The sequence below is a fragment of the Eurypyga helias genome, unplaced genomic scaffold (assembly GCF_000690775.1).
Source record: "Eurypyga helias isolate BGI_N326 unplaced genomic scaffold, ASM69077v1 scaffold46305, whole genome shotgun sequence".
Classification (NCBI taxonomy): domain Eukaryota; kingdom Metazoa; phylum Chordata; class Aves; order Eurypygiformes; family Eurypygidae; genus Eurypyga; species Eurypyga helias.
Window position 1 is genome coordinate 8137 of NW_010251629.1, and position 18164 is coordinate 26300.

General features: G+C 40.0%; 1 protein-coding gene across 1 annotated transcript; it reads left to right on the forward strand.

Moving 5' to 3' along the window:
- Positions 1 to 391: 391 nt before the first annotated feature.
- Positions 392 to 12642, forward strand: WNT7B (wingless-type MMTV integration site family, member 7B; the record flags this gene model as incomplete). Its single annotated transcript, XM_010152086.1, has 2 exons — positions 392 to 663; positions 11913 to 12642. Coding segments are annotated over 2 exons (752 nt in total), but the record flags the coding sequence as incomplete, so codon positions are not given.
- Positions 12643 to 18164: the final 5522 nt, after the last annotated feature.

Consider the following 18164-nt stretch of genomic DNA (forward strand, 5'->3'; position numbering starts at 1 on the left):
GAGCATTGCCACCAGTTGCCACTGGTGCAATAATTGCCACTTATTATTCATCTGAAATAAAGTTCAGCTTGCAAACCTGCCTAGACAGTGTAAACCCAAACCTTGTTGCCTCACCTCACCACTGTACAGACTCATTGCCAAATTCTCCTCTGATGAAGGGGATTAGGTGGGACGATCATATGGCTGGTACTTACATGGGGTAATATGCCCCAGTTGAGCCAAGCATTTTAAATACATATGTAATTCTGTAAGGACGAGAAATACACACTTAGTAGCAATGCCCTCCTCACACTGTTGCCTGACACCATTGCTCAAGATAATGTGTGTACTTGCTCTAGTAAGTGCGTGCTGCCTTTCTGCCAACCCATCAGCTTTTGGCTTTTCTCCACAGGAAGCAGGGAAGCTGCGTTCACCTATGCCATTACTGCTGCCGGGGTTGCACACGCTGTCACGGCCGCCTGCAGCCAGGGCAACCTCAGCAACTGTGGCTGTGACCGAGAGAAACAGGGCTACTACAACCAGGAGGAGGGCTGGAAGTGGGGAGGCTGCTCTGCGGATATCAGATACGGCATTGAGTTCTCACGGAGGTTTGTTGATGCCCGAGAAATCAAAAAGAATGCACGGAGGCTGATGAACTTGCACAACAATGAGGCTGGAAGAAAGGTATTCCAGAAAGGATGAGGGATGGGGAAATGTGTGTGCTGGAGGATGGGGGGAGGCTGGCTTGGTGGCAGGAGGCATTCCCTGAGAACTTACCCCTCTCTGCTGTTATCCCACATCCACATCAAGTTATCTGATGACACCTAATGTTTGCATTTTGTTGCTGTTTCTTTTTATTCAGAGCTTGCTTTGTATTATTGATGCTCCCCTAAACGTTTCTGCTTCCTAAGCCTTCTTTCCAGTCCCACTGATAACAGAGAGGACTTTGCTGGAATTGTCTGGCATCACAATAAATCTTTGCTTTTTATCTCCTTTGCAAAAACCTAGCAAGAGTTGTCAGGGCTTGTGATGGGACAGGACTGAATGTCTGCATTGCTGAACACCCACAGCACTTGCAGCTATTTATTCCATCCGAAACCAAAACATTTCTTTGGCCACAGCTCTAATGAAACACACACTTCATAGCAAATGCACAACTGTCCATTTCTCACCGGCGGGCTACAAACGGCTCCATAAGTGTCACTTTGGAAGAAGAAACAGTTTCATGTCTACAACCATGACTGAGTTACTTGCAGTGGAAACAATAAACATTATGGAGCTATGCTGATTTATGTCCATTGAATAACAAACCTCATAGCTCTCAAAGCTTGTCCTTTAAAAAGTATAAGAAATCTTTCTGCATAACATATATGTACCTCAGGAAAGATTTTACTGTATGTTTCAAAGTGTTTGACCTCACGTAAAAAAACACTGCTTCTACCCGCCAGTGTTGTAGGAGCCTTCAATATACCATCCCTTCACACCTAGCCCCCAAAGTTAGACTGAAATTTTGCCCTCTAAAACAGTGTGTGCTTTCAGTCCTACATGGAGCACAAGCCACTGAGTTGGGCAGAGATGGTTGAATTGTTGGTGACATAAGTGGTACTTCTTACTGCCTGTATTTTGCTTATTAACACTTAGTCTGTGCAAGAAAACCTCCTGGGGATTGCAGTTGGCTGTGTACTGAAACAAAAGGTGGTGGCAGTTATCCATTAGGATAAAAGTACTGTACAAATTCAACCTGGTGAAAGAGACAGTCATAGGGCAAAATCTAAAACGCAGAGACAGGATCAACACACAAATGATGGTTGATACTGTGGTCTCCAGATGTGGAGACAGTTGACTAAACAGCCAGACAGAAAAGCATCATTAAGGGGGGCACCACTTTTTTTCCCCAAACTTGCTGCCACAAGTGTAAGAGCACCTCATACTACTGTGTGCTCTTTGAAGACCAGCAGCTTGAAAGACCAGCTACAGGTCTGGTCACTTCTCTTAGCCTGAGTGTTTCACCTCGGCATCACACATCGTGTTTGGATGCAAAAAAGTTGGAACTCACATTGTAATCTTGTAAGGGAGCATTTATTACTGCTAGATACATTAACAGCCCAGCTTAAATTGGCAACCCCTGTGGTGGGCACTGTGCCACTCCAACAGAGATGCTGATGCACATTCTGCTTTGAACATGTTACAGTCTAGCTATGAAGGAGGGACAAAAGAGTGAAAGTGGATGCATAGGCAGAGAACAGTGAAATCCCTTGCTCAAGGACAGAAGGCGGCTCAGTATCTAAGCCAGGCACTGATCCCAGGTCCCCCAGTTCTAAATATAGCCCAGTAACCGCTAGACCACAACGCTGATTCTTATTAAGCAAACTATATTTTTACTCTTCAGAATTCCATAAGCAGGGGGACATAAGCAAACCAAAGTGTGTGCTTTTACAGCTATTTCTGGTAGCAGCAGCATTCATGTACATGCATTCCTTTTAACATTTCTAAAAATTTATTTTTTTGGTAAATGTTCTTGCAAAAACAAATTATAACACTTTCATGGTTTTGAGACAGGAACAAAAAGGCTTGTAAATACTGACAACATAGGTGGTTTGGGTTTTTTTTCCCTCCAAATACACTTTTTTATAAATAGTATTTTGGAATTTACCCACTTTTTTGTTGTTGGCATTTTTCAGTAGTTCTTTATATGCCTATATATCTATCTCATTGTAATCATTAATGCATCATATTGCTTTCAAAAGCTAAGGACAACTGAAAGGATTTGGTGTAGCTTTTGCTTTTGTTTTTAAGTACAATCTATGAAATCCCAAGGAATATGCTTATATAGGAGAGAGCTTGGGGGTCATGTTTAGGAATAATGTTGTTGTTATGACATACATTCCCATGAAATGAATGTGCAAAGTTGCACAGTATATAATACTTAGTGATTTTGGGTCATCTGAGATCATCTGCTGTATGTATAAAATAGACATTCTGAATCTGAGACTGACTGAAGGTTAGATCAAAACTCTGGAAACTGGTACACTTACTTTGTTTCTGGGTTGGACCTTTACAAAAGCCAAAAGCAGCCACGGAGTTTTGTGCAATTTCAATGTGAAATCACAAATCCCTTCTGAGAATCTAAGTAAACTTGAAATCTGACCTACATTCACCTGAAATTTGGCAGTGGTGGGGGTCCTGGATAAACCTGGATTGGATTGTGAGTTTGACACAAAATCTGGAACCAGGAGATTTTGCTTATGCATAGATGTTATTCTGACATATTCCATGTGGTCCTTATTCACACTCAGATCAGAAATAACTGCATTTGTCTGGACACTTGCTGAAGCACAATACTGAACCTCCATCTTCCTCCTTTTCCCTTCCAAAAATCTCACAACAAAACTAGGAAAAGCTCACACCCTTCTGAGTAAGGCTCTATCAGTACCATCCTGCTGATCTGCATGCGACACGTCTAAAAATTGGGAAAGATCTAGTTCATGACTGTTATTATTAACGACCAAAGTAAGGATAATTTTTCACTTGCTATGAATAGGAATAAAAGGTGAGCAGTTCTCAAATAATGTTTTCGACCTTGGCTGGGGTAATGCCAAAACAGTAAAGGAAATATATGATTTGTAGCTTCACACAAAGATTTCACAGCACTTTCATTATCAAAAAAACCACATTTATATCTGTAGGGGTAAGGCTCAACGCTCTTATTCAGTTATACAATATTGGCTTGTAGAGGTAGGTAAGAACAACAATAAATCTAGCTTCATTTTGACCTTCTTTTTAAATCCCAAAGGATCCTAAGACAGAAACATGAGGAAAAAACGATGCAAAGAGCTCCCAACCCCACCTACAATTATTTTCAACTTGCTCTGAAGTCAGTGGAAGGCCCCTGATGAGCTCACTAGATTTCCACCACGTGGGCACATGATCATTACTAGGATCATTATCCAGGACTGACCACTGGTCTTGCTCCCACAGCAATTATTTGGGTGCTCTCTTATACCACTGCATGGACTTTTTCATGTGTCAGGGCAGGAATCTTGCCCATCTTCAATCTTGCCCAGCACTTGTCCCAGACACGCCTGGGAATCAGAGGCATTTGTAACTATAGCAGTGACTATAATGTTTTGCTCCCATAGGGATATTCTCAAAAGCTGGCCTGCTGGTATTTCACTGTTGTTAAAAATAAAGTCCTCAGGAATTTTTCTTTGAGGAAAAAAAGCATACTGTATAAATAATTGCACAAACTTTGCAAAGAGATGAGGGGGACAATAGTTCTAGGGGCTCTTTAACTTGAAGCTGGAGCAGAGATGCTCAGCATAACACTCTGATAAAGCACCTCCTTGGAAAATAGAAGGTATTTAGGCTTTTCAGGGAATTTCTGATGACTGTGGAAAGAATGAACCCCCTAATTGCCCCACACTACATCCCCTAATGACTCTGCATTGCATTTCTAAGAATTGTTTCAGCTAATGGCAAGTTTGTGAAGTTTCTAATAACCTCATAATGAATAGCACCAGTTACAAAATAGTAAACTTGCCATCGGTGCCATTTGGAAGAAATAAATGCTTAGCCTGGTGACATGAGATGCTACTGATGGAAGATTTATGCTTTGTGGCAAAACAGCGCCATGCTGTGTAAAAGAGCAACGCAGCTAACTTCACCATCAGTTTTTAAATGGTTGCTATTACTCAGGATGGAAAGTACAAGTGTAATAAATACAAACACTCCCCCAAAGGAAAACTAGTGTAAGTCCAAAGTGAATGTTACTGAAAGAATAGCTTGTTGCAAATCTGAATGATTACAGGGAGATCTGTGGGCAAAACTTTGAAAGAGTAATGAAAAATTAAATACCAACAAAACCAAGAAAGCTTTGATGCTATTTTATGAGACAGCTTTCTACCATGTATTTTTAGAAACAAGTATCTCTATTCTGGGATAAACGAACTTAGAAAGAGTAACATCTGGGAATGCATGCCATTAATCTTAAGTTTTGTTGAAAGCTTCAAAACAATGACCGGCTCTCATGGGGAATCTCAATTATAAAAATGAGGTTTTCTGTTTGTTTGTTTTTAAGGGGGGAGCTAAAAGAACAAGCTGTCAAATTGGTAGCAGATCACAGTTTTTACCAGAAAGAAGAAAATAAATGTTTCTAACAGTTTATCAATCAATTAGGCTCTTACGATAGACAACGACTGTGGTTATGTGGAGAAAAAGCTGTTCTGTTTCTTTTCCTTCCAGAAACACACCCATCACACTGACTGCCAGCAACTCAGCCTGGTACCATCCCAATATTTATTCCTTTGTAATGGCAATGGGATTTTCTTCTTGTTTTTTTTGAATGCCTGGAAGATGACAACATCTTTTTTACATTTGAAACAATAAGAGTGTGGGGACAAAAACCAAACCAAACCAAAAAATTCAGACTCTCTTCAGAAGAGATTATTTAATTACTTGGGACAACATTTCCATCTAAGCCATGGCTTGTTCTCACAGTTCCTGGCGCCACAGGACTGTGGTACTAGGAAGGGGTTTTTTGCTGACATGCTTTGGCTGTAGAACAGCTAATGAGGTGATTTCTTGGTCACCATTCATTATATATACACATACACACAAACATATATATAGAGTGCAGATAATTATGGTTATTTATACACGTTTATATATGTTGTCTGTGCATAAAATATGTAAGAAAGTGTTAGTTTACTTCACCTCACGTGAAACATTTAAATTAATAAGCTCACTTCTTCAAGATCCACAGCATGCCCTAATACCTTGCAGAATGCCCTTGCTGTCACCTAACAGGACATAAAGACTAGAAACAATGCCCCAAAAAAGACTCTGGATGAAATGCTCTGAAGTTGCAGTGGAGGCTGAATCCCAGTTAAAAATCTTATGCTCTTCTAAGCCTAAAATATTCTTAAAAATGTGACTTTGTTTCCTAAGTCATTTCAGTGATTTAAAGAATGTGACTTTCCAGGTTTTGCAGCTCTGAGTCCATCATTTGCTGAAAGTTTCTTTCTCTAAAAGAGACTATTTCATGCACATCCCTTGTGAGAACGCTCATGCCAGAAAAGCTTTCGATAGTTGTGCTTCATGGCACATTTTCCACTTCCCCACTTAAACTGATTTGCAGACAGATATAAATCCAATTTTAAAAAGTTTGGTGTTACAGCCTGGGTGGGTTAGATGGATAACTAATGCTTATGCATATGTCCTGAATATGCAAGCTTTGGCTCAAAATCTCATGAGGATAGTTCTCCTGCTTCCAGTTGGGCTGGATTTACTAGCCTATTTTTTTCTTCCAAAAACACACCCTTAACATTGACTGCCAGAAGCTACATCTGGTACTATCCTACTTTTTGAACATTTTGCTTTAGAGGCGGGTGGGGGTAGGGGGTTGCTTATGCATATGTCCTGAATATGCAAGCTTTGGCTCAAAATCTCATGAGGATAGTTCTCCTGCTTCCAGTTGGGCTGGATTTACTAGCCTATTTTTTTCTTCCAAAAACACACCCTTAACATTGACTGCCAGAAGCTACATCTGGTACTATCCTACTTTTTGAACATTTTGCTTTAGAGGCGGGTGGGGGTAGGGGGTGGGAATAGCCAAATAATTTAGGACTTGCTAAATGGTTTTATTCTAGAAACGTGTATGCCCATGTATAATACGCAATATATGCAAGAGAGATATCATCCATCCAGTAAAATATTCCTGCACCCCTTCAGATGTGACAACTCTACACTGCCTGACAGAATAAAACCAGTGATGAAATATTTTTAACCCTTTAAGGTGATATTAAAAAATTTACCTTCAAGATTTAGAGCAAATTCAATAGAAAAGAGAGTGAAATGTTGCAGTCACTGTTGGTTTGTGGATTATTTGAAGGCTGCTTCTCAAGATTTTTGCTTTTTGAAACATTTCACTGTAAAAATAAAATTCAGAAAGTTTTAACCAATTGCAGCAGTTCATTGCTCAAACCTAGCAGCAATTTTTTCTTCTCCTAGAAGGTAGGGTAGAGGCACAGGTGGGTTAGGCTCTATAGCCAATCCTCATAATAATAGGGACTTTCATCTGATGGGCAGCAGGTCCCAAGATCCCAGTCTTAATTTCCTGTTAGCTAAGAGGAGAATTTGGGTAAAGAGAACAGTGGGCTTTCTTCTAGTTTTTAATGTATTCAGTAAGGATTCAATAGGAGAGGGTGCCTTACCTAAGGAGGCAGGTGAAGGGCAGAAGGAGGTGAATTGATGCATCTTGGCATCTCAGAGGGTCCCCAGCCCTGCTGAGCTCTAGCCAGTGCCAGGGAAAACCAGCTCACAGTGGATACTGACTTGCTGCAAAGCAGAGGCTCCATTGAATAAAACAGTAAGGAAAACAGGGATGTGACAAGGGAAGGAGTAAGCACAGTAATTCAGTTCCTCATCGCCCATCCCACAGGGTCTAAATTCTGTTTTGATCTTTGATGGAACAGCCTCAGAGAGGAGCAGAAAGAAAAATGCGCAGCTGAAGCACCTGTATTCCTTTCCTGCTGGCTCCATGTCTTCCCTTCACAGGGCTGGGCACAACCGGAGGAGACATGGCATGAACTGCTCAATTTTGGACTCTGATCTGCTGTTAATGAACAATATTTTCAGGATATATGTATTAGAGGAGTAGCATTACACCCCTGGCTATCCGAGTTAAAAAAAAAACAAACCCAATTTTGTTTCCCAGAGGGTCCATGGGATCAGCATTATGCCAGCAGTGATGGACCCCAAGCCCCACTGACACTAAGGCTAGCTGGTGCCCACACGTCAGCAGCAAGCCATTGGCTCTTGTGGCTGCAACCACATGAGTATCAAAGTGGTGGTGACATCCTGCAACCAGGATCCATCTCTTTTGGTACCGTTATTACCCAGAACAAAAGTTGATCACTTGCATATTTGATGGGGGAAACTCCTCAGATCTTATATTTCTTTTTGATACTACAGTCAAAAAGTAATATGGATTTTGTTACATTCAACATCTGGTCCAAAAATGTGCATTTCCACTAAGGAAAACACAAACCAGAAAAGGCAAGCCAAAACAAACACACACAAAATGTTACTCTTGTTTTTACATATTTTATCCAGATAGGATTTTTAATATGTACAGAAACTGTATCTGATGTTATGCAGTTGGGTCTAGATATGGAACTTGAAAAAATGGATTTCTTTTAATGCTTATCATTTTGTTTTATTTCAGTCTTCGCAAGTCTTGTTCTACTTAACTGGCAGCGAACAACCCACAAATTGCATTTTCAGTGTATGATTTATATAGGTATAGAAATATGCAGGATAAGAAGGATTTAACATTATATTTCACAATTCATTTAGCAAAGTAGCAGTAGTTAGAAAATTTTACTTGGCAAGATCATACTGGGGTGGGAGTGGGCCTTTATGTGGAAAAGGGACCTAAGGAATGTTCCTACAATTAGTCTGAGGCAAGCACAGTCCAACGATGGGAAATTGCTCTGGGAGCTAGATCTTGCTGTAAACCATTCAAGATTAGATACAAGGCACTGACATATGACAAATGAAACTGCTGAGAGAGTGGGTCATATGAGCTAATGATTTTCAATCTTCAATCAGGCACCTAGCTTGGCATAGTGTATTAGATCTGAGTAAATAAGTACCTTTAAGACTCAGGGTCAAAGCTTTGAAGGGAATTTTGCTGAGGAAAACTGAGCTGGAGGGAGATGCAGGAAGAAAAGCATTAGTTGCTTCATTCACAGCACTGAGTATACAGGGTCAAATCCTGACACCTTTGAGAGGTCCCATGGCACCTTGCTGGAAACTGGGAAGCTGCTCGAGATACTACACAGACAGAAAAACCTCTGGGAAAGCCAGAGCATGCTGGCTTGTCAGCAGAGAGGAACACTCCACAGCATCTGGGTGGAAAGAGGGAAAAAATAGTTGCTTAGAATCTGCTTAGTTTGGGCCTTGCATTCCCTGACCTCCAAGTTTTTGAGCACAGTTTTATACCCACAGCTGACTGTGGGCACACAAATTATAGCATTCAGGAATTTAACTACCTGATGATTGGGCCTGCGCTCAGTGTTGTAACCCCAAGCATTCCACATTCATGAGAGAAGCCTCCAAAAAAATAAAAAAACCTGTGAGATTGGCTTTAGGACCATGAATTAATACTTCTTGAATCTTCTGCTTTTTTGAGCTTGCACGGCTTGCTTTTGTAAGTTCTTCCACCATCACAAACAGTGCTAACCTTTAGAAAAATACAGCAGTGAAATCAGTTTTCTGTTCAGGAAAATGACTCACGAAACTGGACCTTCGGAACAAAAAACCAAAATCAAGATTTAGGATACTAAGTTGCTAGAGGTTGTACTGCAGAGGGTGCCAGGCAGTGCTGTATGTAAATGGCAGAATCTCAACCAAATACACACACAGGGAAGCACATAAACACACACGTCCATATATAAATACACATACACAAAGATATCACCTAGGACACCAGAATGGGTGATATCTTTGCCTTTCAGGAATAATTACACTTTCTGTTATATCAGGGCAGCACATCAGTGACAGAGATGGAGGCTTCTTGGAACAGTGTCCAGCATGTTGAGCCCACACAAGAATAAGGAGCCTCATTAGCTTCACCTCCTCTCACTCTCGGAGCAAGTTACTGACTTGGCCTTTTCAATTAAAAAACAGACATCAGAAACACGTGCAGAGCATGACAAAACCTGCACTCTTCATCAAGATGTACTACTCAGGGAGAAGAGGGTCATGAATCAGGTGTGGCAGATCCATCCCATTGGTAATGCTCTCCTGAAAGGCCTTGGATCTTAGTGGTCTTTGGAGAAGGTGCACAGAAGGTTGCATCCACCCACCTTTTGTCACAGCTTTTGTGGCAGTTCTTGTGGCTGCACCTGCATGTTGTCTACTGGTTGAGAAAGCTGTAGAAACAGGATAGTTTCAAAAAAATGTATTTCTGTGATATCAAGCAAAACTTTTGTGCACTTTTATGCATAGCTACATGCACATCTAAATACCAATAGATTATTTTTAACCCATATTTGAGCAACAGGATTGGAATCTTTTTTGGGGGTCTTTGAAAAATCATGCCCATCTGTACAGGCATGAAGTAGAGACAGGGGAGACCCTGGAGACCCCTGAAAGACCCTGGAGTATTTCATAAGGCATTCTTCTACTGACTGCCACTGAAATGTTGCTGCTGCAGCAGAAGGTGGCAAATTTTTTCCATAAGGAAGACAGGAAGGTGATACAGTTTGTCAGCAGCTTTTCCACTGTCCGCAAAAAACGGCCCATTGCAGACTTGCTGATTTTCTTTTTTAGAGTAGTTGTAGCTACAGGAACCTCTTCCCTAACCCAGTAAACCTTCCTGGAAATCACCTTTTCTGCCTCTGATAGGCTAACTTGACCTGGGAAAAGCCTGTGATTCCAGAAGATTTAAGATATTTGTGAAAAGGATGCTCAACTATCTTGTACTTGCTACTGTATATTGGCAAAGGAGAATCAAAACCAAATATTCTCTTTAATACCCAGAAATTTGGGGAAAAAAAAACCCATACAATTTAAGTGAAACTCAAACAACTCAGGAGGGTGTCCTGTATTTGCAAGGATAACCAGATCTGTACAGCTTTTATTTTAAGGCCAGTTTCTTAAGCGGTAAGCATTTTTTACTTCCCTTCTACCTCATTATGCCATTGTACTCAGGTTTCGACCCTTTCATCTTTTGCCCACTTCAGTCATGTTCGGGGATCTGCAATGAAACCACTACAGGAGATGGTCTGCAGCATCAGTAATGCTTTAAGACAAGCTCGGTAGCTCATATTTCTTTGTTAGCATCCCACTGTGAAGGGGAAAGATCAGTTTGCTTTGTTCTTAGGCCTTGATTTTCATAAGCTAATGATGACTGTGGGTGTAATTGTGGTCAGGCTTAAGTGGTAGCACGAGGGCAGAAAAATAGAGAGGCGTTTCCGTGAGGCCTGTTTCCCCTCCACCACGCACACAGAGTGGTAGGGCATCTGTTTGCCTCCCCCTTGGGCAAACACCCGTGCCGGGGAAGGAGGGATGTGCCAGCTGTGGCGCAGCTCAGCTGCAGTGGAGGCAGGAGGTTGGGACCAGAGCGTGAGTCTGAGCACACATCAGTCTGGGACCCTTGGAGGGACCATCTGACTCTGGATTAACCTCCTCTAGCAACAGCAATAAAAATGTTCCCATTTCTTTCTGGCTCACAGCTGAGAAGGACCCTTCAGTGGAATTTATTTCCTCTAAGGTTGCGCAATCATTGCCCTGCTACAAAAAATGTATTTGTGGCTGAACACTTACTTGATAGTTAGGCTAGATACTGCATGGAGGGGATGGTATACTCTGGGTTGAATAGTTAATAGGTATGCAGGCAGTACCACTGCTGGTCTTGGCAAAATTTTTAATTATACAGTGAATATGAATGCAGCCACAAAGTATATATTGTTCTGTGATATTAAAGCTGGTCAAAATTTTTAAAACATTCTTTGAACATTACTTAAAGCAATTAAGATTAAATACTCTGAATCTTACAACACTTAATTTTTTTTTTTTTCAAAAATGAAAATGCTTTGAAATTTTATTTTTTTTAAAGTTACTGGAGTCCCAAGAATTATTTTGGCTCTAAAGACATGTCTTCTGAAATTTAAGTAAATATTCTCAATCTTTAGAAACAGAATGCAAATGTTTTCTAATACGATGACAAAACACTGCATTTCCAACCAGGCACGATGTAAAAATGTGTTACAAGCGTTCTCCTGGGAGGTGACAAGATTTATAAAGAGGTATTTGAAAAATTTCAACTAGCAGTAATGAATATTCATATGAACTAAGCAGACTGAGATTTAGGCAAGCTTGCAATACCATTTTCCTGCAATGACAATATGAAAATGTTGTACACACAGGTTCTCGAAGAGAGAATGAAACTGGAGTGCAAGTGTCACGGAGTTTCAGGTTCCTGTACAACTAAGACCTGCTGGACCACGCTGCCTAAATTCAGAGAGATTGGATATATTTTGAAAGAGAAATACAATGCTGCAGTGCAAGTGGAGGTGGTACGAGCCAGCAGACTAAGACAGCCAACCTTCCTGAAGATCAAGCAGATTAAGAGTTACCAGAAACCCATGGAAACGGATTTAGTGTATATCGAAAAGTCACCCAACTACTGTGAGGAAGATGCTTCCACAGGGAGCGTTGGTACGCAGGGACGACTCTGCAACCGTACCTCTCCCAATGCAGATGGGTGTGACATGATGTGCTGTGGAAGAGGGTACAACACACACCAGTACACTAAGGTGTGGCAATGTAATTGCAAATTCCACTGGTGCTGCTTTGTGAAGTGCAACACATGTAGTGAGCGGACAGAAGTGTTCACCTGCAAATAATGGCATCATGTGCAAATGAACAGAACAAATCACCACGAGTAAAGAAAGTGGAGTACAACAAACGACGACAGCATCATTTTGCACATCTAATCTTTTTTGGGAAAAGAACCCCAACCCAACAACCAACACCACAAAAACCCCCCAACTCCCTCCCCACTACTCACACTTCTATGGATGGTGCATTTTGGTTGGCTGGCTGTTGTAACTGCTTTGGAAACAAGGGCAACAGGATTAAGGTGATGTTGGCAACCACATGAAACTTCCTCTTTTTTTTTTTTTTTAACTACAATCTGGATGTTGTAGAGTTCTCCTAGTAAGTATTTTAAGTTATACATATCAGAGAAGTTGACTGCATTGCAGCTCCCATGAAATTTAAAAGAAAATGACACTTTCTTCTATCTTACAACAAGACCACCAAGCCCTGTGCAAGTAAAGACTTTTTAAGGAAATGAAATCTTCACTGACTAGAACACAGCAGTCTTGCTGCAAAAACCTAAATTTCTAAGAAAGCAGGTAGAAAGAAAACAACTGGTAGGGAGACAAAATCTATGGTGGAGATACTCCACTACCAGTTTGGGGGGAAAAAAAAAAATCACAAAATTACATCAGCTGCCAGTGACACTGGAACTCTTTGAATGAACATTAAAAATAATTATTTATGTTTTTAATAGTATAAAAAATTCTAAGCACTAACGGGTAGCTATGTCTTAATTCTGTACTAAATGTAAACTTATTGGAATTCTGACTTTATGATTTTTGTATTTGGTTCTCCCTAAGTTCTTCAATGCTACTGATCTGTTGTCACTCCACTATTAGAGTTCAATTACTGTAGGCCTTAAGCAATTACCAGAACTGAGAAAAAAAGATCATGCAAAACTGTGGTTACAAATGCTTGATAAAGACTTTTCCCGCTTGCCTCCTGAATAAGAATGACTCTTTTTAGACTCAGGCTTGAGGCATGGAGCACCTGCTCTCAGCTCCTCATAGGGAGTTTTAGGATGCTTCAACAAATATCAAAAGTTTTGCTTTGCTGTCAAATGCAGTGGCAGGATCTTCCAAGTATTGAATTTTGCATTTAATGGCTGAAAGTTAATATTACCTACAATTTTAAATAACTTATGCTCAATATGAACTGAGAAATTAATAAAAATATGGTAGCTGAGCTCTATCTAGGTTGTTGCAACCTGTGAGCTGTGGTGGCTTCATGAGCATAAGAAAGCTGTAATTTGGGTTAGTCTGTGTCATTATTCTAAGGTTGGCAATAACGTACCCTCTGGTAAATACATGAATGTTAAGAAAGAATCTGACTTTTTATACCAGGACTCAATTCAAATTCACACACCTTTCCCCAACGTGAGATTTAAAAAAAAAAAAAAAAAATCCTCAGATATTTTACTACTGTAAAATCTAGTGTTTTTTACCCCAAGAGACAGATATACCCACTTATAATATAGCACATTTAAGCATTAAAATGTTTGCTTGTAGCAAGGGTCCATACTTGATTTTCTGAAAACCTGGATTAAAGATTTCCTAGCATCTGCATATCTGCCTTCTAGCTTCGGTTTCATTACTTCTATTGAGGGGCTGCACAGCCATAAGCCCTCCCCACCTGGCATGGGAGCACATGCCACAACACACCTTGCTCCTGGTGCAAGGGTCTAGTGGAGGTACTGCTCTGCCAGCTCCCATGCTGGATATGCGAATGAGCCAGGATTACCTCTGTAATTTATGGGCCTGTATTTTAAAAAGTAACTAATTACTTGGGGACCTTTGTTCCAATACTTATGAGGACCTGCCTTTCTGATCCCAGGCACTTATCCTCTGAAAATCAGACCTGAGCAATGAGTCTCCCACGGAGCAAACAAAAATTGAAGAGCACATTTTTTTGTTGTTGCTGTCTAAATACCAGTAATATTTGGTGTGAATGAGTGAAACTCCACAGGAGTCAACAGAGCCCCCCAAAAATACTAGCAACTCCATATAATTTGAAGTCCCTTTGGTTCGTGGGTATTGTTGTTGAATAATAGTGATATACTGTACTTTCACTACATTGACAGGAAGCAATTGAAGCTCCCAAGCACAGTAATGCACAGTCTTATGGTCCTAGATACTGTAAATATATTAGAATAGTATTTGTTAAGTACAATTGAGGAATCCAATTAAGTTATATTATTGTATATCGTTTAAATGTCTATAGAGTATTTTAAATTATTGTGAACTACACTGCGTTAGAAAAGAAGAAAAAAAAGGTTATATATTATAACACCAACCACTCTGAAAAGTGGACTAAAGTGACACTCTCTTGCATTTTTTTACATATCCATATTTCAAATAGCTCTGTCAGCTATTGTAACACCATAGTAACAGTCGTACAATTGGATTAGCTGTCTAGAATATAACGTTTCAGAGCATCCTATAAGAGTTTTGCTAGTGGGGAGGTACAGCATTCAGAAAGCTACTGTATGGCACAAAGCAGGGGCTGACCATGCGAATGCAGGGACTTTGAACTATGTCCCAGGAAAAAACAGTATGGTCAGAAAACACCGCTAATGTACTGAAACAGCCCCCCCAACATGGTGACCTTTTAACGAAGACGTCTATGAACAGAAGTGTGTTACACACAACTTTTATTTTAAAAGATGTAGTTTGATGTCTAAGAACTGTGACAATAGAATGCAACCAGCAACACATTGTGGTAACCATACCTTATCAATGAAAGAGCTCAAAATAGTGTATGTTATTAAAGAATTTAAGAGCAAAGATCAATTAATTTACTATGTTAATGTTTTATGGCAAGAAGAAAACAAAAGATGAAACGTGTTTCCATTAAAACTTAATTTTTTCCCCTTCTATTTCCCTTTCTTTTTGTTTGTTACTCATTTAGAAAAAAGAAAGAAGGCAAAAAGGCCTTATGCAAAGGCCATTTGTGTACAGGCTTCTATGGATGATAAATGATAGGCAGATTCCAGGACCAAAGCAGTTATTGTGTTTTGTGAGAAACAGTAATGAATGTGCCTGTGTTTCTTATCACAATCCAAAGTCATCTACCTACACCATTGGTATAGGGAAACTGGCACAAGCACCACAATTACCAGATACTTAGGTTAGCTCAAACGAGAAGGAGATAAACGTTTTGTGACAGAAATGTCGCATCCGACTCCAAACTGGTTCTTGACCATGAACCTTACGTAACAGAGCAGCGAACATAGAGGATTAAGAGGTGTAGATGAGAGGGTTGAAGGACCTGACTTCAGCACTTGCACATTCTCCAGCTTACTCAAGGAAGTTACGGATAAATCTGAAAACCCTACCTGAATCTGGACCTAAAAGACTACAGCATTTACCTTGGTAAGAATAGTAGCGACCTCCTTGATACTGAGAATAGCATCTTTCTATATGAAATCTAAAGAAAATGTACAACCTTAGTTGAATTTGCCCCTTGGGGAAGATATCCAGCTATAGATAAAGATATAGCTAAATTCCACATGAACTAAGTCCAAAATAACTTCATTGAAATGAACGTAGTTGCCCCGGGTTTGTAGCAGCGTAAGTATGCACAGCATTTCATCCATGAATGCCAAAGAAAACACTGCACCTTCTTTCTAATTACATCATGGGAAACTTGTTAATAGAGCTGCAGGAAGTTTTTATAGAAAATGGTAATATTACATTTGTTTCTACTATGACATCTGGAAAGCAGGTGAAACTCATCAAAAGGTTTGCAAATCTTTTAAGCAATGTTGCTCTCAAGCATGTTGCAAGTAGGTCACTTAAAGTTTCAAACGTATTTCTGTGGATTTCTTTCTCAGTTTAAGGTTAAAACCCCAAAGTGATACTGAATGTAACAAATCAAGACTTTCACTTACACAGCATTCCCATGCAAATAACTCGATATGCCTTTCACTACTGAGGGCACAATTGGTGTTCAACAGAAAATGCTTTCTATAAAGCTAGATAATTTGCATTCATAGCAATTTTCATAACTGGACAGAATGACTGCACGGTTTGTTTCCAATCTTTCAGACCTTTTGTTGCAATGACAGTTCCCACAGTGAAGCCAGTACACTCCTACTTAAGTGGTACAGTAAAGACCCAACATTCTTCTCTCCAAGTGATGGCCACAACAAGATGTGGGATATACGCAACTAAAAGTATGTCTAAGGGAAAAAAGCATAGAAGTTGGAAAGGCAGGAGAAGTTGTAAGCAATTTCAGTTTGTGATACTGATATTGTAAGAAACCTCTTGCATGCAAAACAAACCACATTGTAGGCTGAACTTCACCCACAAACTCTTTTCCCCTTGAATCCAAAGTCCCTGTCTGCATCTCTGCACATTCAGACTGTTTCACTGGAGAAGAAGCATGCCCAAAGGTTGGCAAGTATATTTCTTTTGGTGTTTTAGCTTCTGTTAGGAAATGGTAGGGGATCATTTTCTGACAGGGGGGACACAGTTGCAAATTTAAAATTTGCATCTAATTTTAAAAATAAAGATCTAGGTGGGTTTTTCCCCCTCCCTGCACTCCTGCAGGGAATTATTGCTGCAGTACAGACATATGTGCTTTAAAAGATTTGTTTGGTGAAGAGTAGAGATGGTAGTTTTCACATAATACATGGTTGTTCCACAGAGCGCTGAGGCAGAGGGAATAATACTGCTATAAATTAAGTTTAGTTGTGCTGTTTTTACTGAAAGCAATACACTAAATATTACCTGTTTGGAGACCATCGTGTGATTCAGTTTTATAGGATGGTCCTTTTCATAAGTTGGCACCATGAAAGGCCAAAAAAATTGTAATAATAAAGTTTACTTTGGTTCTAGGCCCTCTTATTCTTGCTGTAAACAGACCATAAAATCAATAAGGAACCAGCTTAATGACATTTAAACCTCAGCATAGGTATTAAAAATATTAAGATATTTGTTTCATAAGCAATCCCAAACAAATGGCACTGCATCAGACATTGGAAACATTTGCATCAAAAGCCAGCTGTATGATTAGCCTCTGCCTTCATTTGTCCAGCAATTGAGGGGAAAACCACCATTTTCAATCCCATACAACAAAAAGGAATTCCCAAGGACATTACAAGATTTTGATCTTATTGTCTAATTCCTGTGGCTGAGAATGAAAAGGAGCATTCCCTCAGTCTTTGGGTAAAGGGAAACCTAAAAGGCATTTGGAAGACCATTCACACAAATCAACTTAAAAGACTAAAAGACGGGCTAAGTGAGCTGATAGCCTCTCTGGACTCCTTCTACAACAAGGAGAGCAAACTTGCTCTGGGGAAGGCATTAGTTCAGCTCTGAAGGACACTCCTCAACCAGAGAAAAAACCCAGGGAAATGTGCCACATAATTTATCCACTGAAATTAAACACCAAAATTTGTGTCTGTCTCCCAACTAATCTCTGATTCCTGATTTTACTCATGAACAACTTCTCCTCAGATATGATTTCAAAGAGAATTATAAAAGCTGGACCATTATCCAGTGATTTCATGAAGCAGGTTCCTACAAAGCAGCTTATTTATGATTTTGACTTCCTCTTAAAATATGTGCTGTGTGGAGAACATTAATCCAAAGAGTGAAGGATTAATACTATGATATTGGTTATGAAGGATCCTAATGTGTGTGCATTGCAACGCTCTCCTGGTTATTTCATTGGAGTGCATCCATGCTGCTATTCTTGAGCATACCAGGCTATGCTGAAAGGTTCTTGCAGCAGCTATATCCCAATTACCTGCATGGATCACACCCTGACATTGAAGCCTACAAGTTAGGCTT